Source organism: Cannabis sativa, chromosome X (assembly GCF_029168945.1).
Source record: "Cannabis sativa cultivar Pink pepper isolate KNU-18-1 chromosome X, ASM2916894v1, whole genome shotgun sequence".
In the NCBI taxonomy this organism is placed as follows: Eukaryota; Viridiplantae; Streptophyta; class Magnoliopsida; order Rosales; family Cannabaceae; genus Cannabis; species Cannabis sativa.
This window is the reverse complement of record NC_083610.1, coordinates 75,810,153-75,816,676: the sequence shown is the minus strand read 5'-3', so window position 1 is coordinate 75,816,676 and position 6,524 is coordinate 75,810,153. Positions and strand designations below refer to the sequence as shown.

General features: G+C 31.6%; 1 protein-coding gene across 1 annotated transcript; it reads right to left on the bottom strand.

Moving 5' to 3' along the window:
* Positions 1–4,459: 4,459 nt before the first annotated feature.
* Positions 4,460–6,143, bottom strand: LOC115697843 (CEN-like protein 1). Its single transcript, XM_030624988.2, has 4 exons — positions 5,396–6,143; positions 5,250–5,311; positions 5,095–5,135; positions 4,460–5,007 (listed from the first exon to the last, which is right to left on the bottom strand). The coding sequence occupies exons 1-4, from the start codon at positions 5,594–5,596 to the stop codon at positions 4,784–4,786; spliced, it is 528 nt and encodes a 175-aa protein (XP_030480848.1). The 5' UTR covers positions 5,597–6,143; the 3' UTR covers positions 4,460–4,783.
* Between the last annotated feature and the right edge of the window lie 381 nt (positions 6,144–6,524).

Below are 6,524 nucleotides of genomic sequence, written 5' to 3'. Positions count from 1 at the left end.
GAATCTGGACAACACATGGGGTTTTTTGCAGAGTACTTACAAGAAAATGGTATAGTTGCTCAATACACTATGCCTGGTTCACCTGAGCAAAATGGCGTTGCTGAAAGGAGAAATCGCACTCTCATGGATATGGTTAGAAGTATGATGAGTAGAACAAATCTTCCAGAGTTTTTATGGGGTGAAGCACTTATGACTGCAACTTATATTTTAAATCGTGTTCCCGCAACTGCTCCCAAGACCCACTTTTGAGTTGTGGACCGGGCGGAAGCCTAGTCTAAATCATCTTCGTGTATGGGGTTGTCCAAATTCGAAGTAAAGATTTATGATCCTAATTTGAAAAAGTTAGATCCGAGAACAAATCGCTGTTATTTCATTGGTTATCCAATGCGCTCAAAAGGCTATCGCTTTTACTGTCCCACTCGTGGTACGCGAATTGTTGAATCTCAGACTGCTAAATTTCTGGAATTTGATGTTGCTGAAAAAATTCCTTCAACATCTCTTGAAATGGGGGAGTCCTCTAAAGGAATTTGTATTCCTATGTCATTTTCAAGAGATGATAATAGTAGTCTCCATCCTACTCCAGTTGGTAATGCTCCCAGTGTTGATGAATACATTGCTCCCGATATCGAAGATGATGAAGGTCCTATTATTGATGAAGGGCCTATTAATGATGAAGCTCCTATTGTTAATGAGAATCCTGTTATTGAAGAAATTCCAGTTGTGGAAGATGTTATACAAAATAATGATCAACAAAGAGAAGTTATTCCAGAAGTACCTCCTCTAAGAAGATCTCAGAGACAAAAGAAGTCAACAAAGTGTCATGATAATTTTGTTTATCTTGGAGAAGGAGAATATGATATTGATCATTTTGTGGATCCTGTCACTTTTAGTGAAGCACTTAATAGTCCACAATCTTCAAAATGGTTAGCAGCTACGGATGATGAGATCGACTCCATGAAGAAAAATGGTGTATGGGAGCTAGTTTTATTACCTGATGGTTTTAAACCAATAGGTTGTAAGTGGATTTTAAAGGCTAAAAGGGATAAAAAGGGATGATTGAAAGGTTTAAAGCGCGTTTAGTGGCTAAAGGCTTTACTCAAAGAGAAGGTATTGATTACACCGAAACTTTCTCACTGTTTCCACTAAAGATTCATTCAGAATTATTATGGCCTTAGTTGCGCATTTTGATTTAGAGTTGCATCAAATGGATGTTAAAACTGCTTTTCTGAATGGAGAATTGAATGAGGAAGTCTATATGTCTCAACGTGAAGGCTACAAGGAGAAAGGAAAAGAACACTTAGTTTGCAAGTTGAAACGATCCATTTATGGTCTCAAACAGGCATCTCGCCAGTGGTACTTGAAGTTTGACCAGGTTGTGACATCGTTTGGTTTCGTAGAGAACAAGTTTGATCAGTGTATTTATATGAAGATCAGTGGGAGTCGTTATATTTTTCTTGTTCTTTATGTAGATGACATTTTACTTGCCAGTTGATTTGTCACTACTAAATGAGACCAAAAATTTTCTGTCTTCCAATTTTGATATGAAAGATCTTGGAGAGGCATCCTATGTTTTGGGGATTGAGATCCATCGTGACAGGAATCGAAAAGTTCTTGGCTTATCTCAAGAAGCTTACATTAATCGTGTGCTCAAAAGGTTCAACATGGATTTGTGTAAAGCTGGTTCTGTTCCTATTCTGAAAGGGGACAAGTTCACTAAGCAGCAATGTCCTAAGAACGACTTGGAAAGAGGAGCAATGAAGAACATCCCTTATGAAAGTGTAGTAGGGAGTTTGATGTATGCTCAGGTTTGCACTCGACCTGACATAACTTTCGTAGTCAATGTTCTTGGGAGATATTTATCTGATCCTGGCCTTGATCATTGGGTTGCAGCCAAGAAAGTTTTGAGATATTTGCAAAGAACGAAGAGTTTTATGCTTGTGTATAAGCATGTTGACAATCTTCGAGTTGTTGGTTATTCAGATTCAGATTTTGGTGGTTGTGTAGATGATTTAAAGTCAACTTCTGGCTATATTTTCACCTTGGCAGGTGCTGCTATTTCTTGGAAGAGTGTTAAACAGACTTTGATCACATCATCTACTATGTATGCTGAGTTTGTTGCATGTTATGGGGCATCTTTGCAAGCTTTGTGGCTGAAGAATTTTATTTCGGAGATACGAGTGGTTGATTCTATTTCCACACCTATGCTAATCTATTGTGGTAATGATGCTGTTGTTTTCTTTTCAAAGAATAACAAGATTAGTAGTGCTTCTAAACATATGGAAATAAAGTATCTCACTGTCAGAGACTTGGTCAAGAAAGGAGACATTGTCATTGAAAATTGCAAGACCGAGTCGATGTTAGCTGATCCTCTAACCAAAGGGTTAAGTGCCGTGTTGTTTAATAAACATGTTGTTAATATGGGCATTTTAGAATCTTTTGATCTTTTGGGTTAGTGGGGGTTTTGTTTTCTGTTTGTTTTTAGAAATTATTATTTATAATTTTCTGAATAAAGTTATGAACTACATTTTATGTTTCAATATTTTTTATTATTGAATGGATATGTTTTCAATTATGTTTTGTTATATTCTCGAGAATGATTGAATTGAAAGCATGTGGTTCATATTGTTGTGATCATTGTCTTTTAAATTTATTTGCTTATTGACAATGATATGTTGTTGGCTTAATTCTTTAAGCAAGTTTAGTGACACTTACTTATTTTAAGTGGTGTATGTTTAATTTCACTGGCTTATTTATTAAGCATCACGGTATCAGTGAAATTGAGGACTGATAAGGATATTATGTTATTTTATATTGATCACATGTTGAACATAATTCCTTACCACACTACTAGACTTATTGACCATGTCGATTTAATACTTTGGTATTTGTGATTATGAATGTCTTTTGTTGAGCTAAAAACAATATGACTGTCATAGTTCATTATCAAAGGTTAAATTGGATCGGTATGTTGAGATGCTATCAGAGAACTATCATTTTTAAAGTGGCCACAAATGTTTTTCTGTTGTTCAACCCATGAGTCGTTTTCAAATAAAATTATTTTGATATATAATATATATGTATTAAAATCAATGTAGCCCAAGTGGGAGAATGTTAGACTTTTATTTGGGCTTACATTAAATTTTATTGGTTTTATTAAAACTTGGGTTGATTGGATAGTTCTTTGCTGTATTAGCCCATGTTGTTGGTGATCAATTGTTAATGGGCTTAGCATCTGTGAGTAAAGTCTAGGTGAAGCAGAAGTGTGGGCTTTTCTAGTTGACTGAAGCCTTTGATGAGCGAGCCCACCAACTAGGGTTTTGTAGCTAAGTCCCCTCCCTAACTCTATAAATACATATTGTCTCATCACAATTGTATACCTTTTGATAATCAGAGAAAATAAACTGCTTCTGATTTAGAGATCTAGGGAGGAAGACTTAGTTGATAGTATTGCACTATCAAATTGGAGTAACTGCTGTGGATCAATCAGAGATAATTGCTATGGATCAATCAGGTACACATACCTAATTATCATATACTACTATTGTGTTCTATGTTATATACAAATAGATCTTGGGTTAATTGTTAATTTATCTAACATAAATTTTAACTTCACAATAATTAACTCCAAATAAAATAATTAATAATATAGTAAATAGAATTTTTATCTCCTAAATTATGATCTTTGTAGAATTTTGCCCCTAAAACTTTTCTCACTTAAATTTTTTCTAAATTATATAAATCGTTGCAAATATTCCCTTGGAATTACATTTTGTGCATTTTTTTTTTGTTAAAAAACAATTTGCATATATGTAAGTGGCTATGAATTACAGCTACAATTGCAGGATATTATTAAATTACCAAAAATATAGTTTATTGACAATTAAACATATAAACAGTAGTTCTCACATAGATATTCCCAATACTCCCATAATTCATTATTAGATTCCTATGTATGTATTTATTTTTTCTTTAGACTCTTGAATTTGGCTAGATTAACATATCAACAAATTATTTAAATAAATGACTAGAATACAATTAGAAAGAGATATTTGCAACAATTTTTATATTTCAATGAGAATTTTTGTTACATAAAAAAATTGAAGAGGCAAAACTCTACAAGGCTGAGGGATAAATTCTAATTATTCTTAATAATATTAGAGAATTTTTTTTATATAATTTATGGAGATTCATTTTTTAATAAATAAAATTATAATAATAATGTGGAATTAGATAATATAACTTAACTATTATTATATATTAGAATTATTTTAAAAAGTAACTATTTAATATATTAAAAATAATTATTTCTTATTAATATAGTCGCTCTATTTTGCCTAGTTTTATTTATTTTTTTTAGATTTTGTTTGTTTGATTGGCGAGTTTTGCCTAGTTTTATTAATATTTCATTAACTTTTTTTTTTTTCGTGTAAGCATGTTTGAAGAACTCTTGATCATTCTCTTAGATAAAAACACCATATATCCAACATGAAAGAAGGAGACAAACAAACTAAACCTGTTTAAGGTAGTTCTATTACAACAAGAGACCCAAATGCCAAATCATAAATAAAACCAGTAAATAAACAAAAACAAAAAAAGACAAAATATTTATTATTTTTCGACTGCAGACACTTGTTTTGTTTAACATAATAGACCATGACATTGACCCAAAAAAAAGATAAAAAGGAAGAAGAAGAAGAAGAAGAGATTATTGTCTTTGTTGTTCTTGAGTTGGAGATTAAAAAAAATTATTCATTTAGTAAAAATGAATAATTTGATTTATTATTTATGACCTTCTTCTAGCCGCAGGTTTTTTCTGTGCGTTGATGTATACTGCAGCAACTGGTTGGTCAAGATTATTGTCTTGAGAGAACACTTTTGTACTGAAATAGTCTCTTATGGTTGGAGCCCTCACTGTTTGTCTTCCTCCATTCTGCTTAAATAATATAAATACAAATCTGTGAATTCCCACCATTGGTTTTGGAGCTTCATAACTCACAATTTCCTTTCCTGTTTAAAAAAAAATCCCAATTAGAAAATTTGGTAATGTTAATAGAAAAAAGAAAAAATTAGTAAGGTGTTGTTTGAGAAACTCACCAAAAGATGCATCAGTTGTACCAGGAATGTCTGTGACCATCCTGAAAATAAGAAATATATACATATATATTTACATATATATAAGTAAGAATAAATAAATATATAATTTTGTATAAAAGGAAAAAAAAAGGAGGAAGAGAAACATTATTACAAACCAATAAAGGTGTTCTTTTAAGTACGGATCACTAGGATTTGGGGCATCTGGATCTGTCATTATCTTCAAGAAATAAAATAAATTATATAATATATAAACAACTTTTTTATTTAAGAAAAAAAATTGAAATTGATGATGAAAGCTTACGAGTGTATAAGATGTTCTCATATCTTCTCCACCAATTTCAACTCTAGGTTTTGACATAATAAGGGAAGGAGTGAACTCATGACCATTAACAACTTGTTTGTTGTTGTAAAAGACAGTCATTTTTACACTTGGGACAAAACTGTCCACAACATCACTCACTACTCTTCCAACACTTAGTGGTTCTGTCCCTGATCTTGACATCTTTTTAAGAAGAAGAAGAAGAAGAAGAAGAAAATGTCAAAAGATAGGGGAAGAGAAGAAGATGCAGAAGAAGAAGAAGAAGAAGAAGAGAGTATTATTATATGATGTTTCTCTCTCACTTGTGGTACATCAATGTGTTTTATGAGAAGCTAGGGTAACGAGGCATTTTATAGGCAAAGAAAAGTATGATGTTGAGAATATTAATTGTGTACTATATACATGGTTGGCATATCATTTTTGTACTATCAAAGGAGATGGTTGGCTCCCTCCAAATGCCCCCATCTTGTTATTGAGAGAAAAGTCATAGTGAGTTGAGTTAATCACTCAATGAATTTTTATCTTAATCACTAATGAGATCTTCATAGACATATAGGGTTGAATATATATCATTATATGGGGTTAAATACATGTCATTATTTTGTAGGTGCTTATCTTATCTGGAATGTAATTTTATTGACATGATGAGAATAGCAAGAATATATATATATATCTATATTTTCCTTTTCCATTTTTAAATATTTGCAATTGGATTTTTGGAAGATGTTTGTCTACGACAACGTGTTTTTTTTTCCCTTCTAATTACAATAGGAATAAAAGATGATCGATCTTGTCAACTTGGGGAATTATTTTTTCTTTGTTTTAGTGACATGAGAAGACAACTAATACAAAAAAAAAAAAAAAAAAAAAAAAATGGTAATTGCTACCCCTTTTATAAATTTTTAAATATATTGACAGAGGACTTTAAAGCATCTCTAATGAGGATCGTTCAAAATAGTATTCATGCTACATGTTCAATTTGGTATAATTTTTTTTTTTTTTTGAAAGAAATTTGGTATAATTTTTAAGAAAAGTGAGAGTTGAAATTAATTTGCGTGTTGGTCAACGTCCATGTTATCACCTTTTCATTATTTCATTAATTTGTTTTCAA

Excerpts from the sequence above, each read along its gene's own strand:
- LOC115697843 (XM_030624988.2), bottom strand. The coding sequence starts at position 5,596 with ATGTCAAGATCAGGGACAGAACCACTAAGTGTTGGAAGAGTAGTGAGT. Across the intron at positions 5,312-5,395 it reads TGAGAACATCTTATACACTC|ATAATGACAGATCCAGATGC; the intron begins GTAAGCTTTCAT and ends TATTTCTTGAAG. Across the intron at positions 5,136-5,249 it reads TTAAAAGAACACCTTTATTG|GATGGTCACAGACATTCCTG; the intron begins GTTTGTAATAAT and ends TCTTATTTTCAG.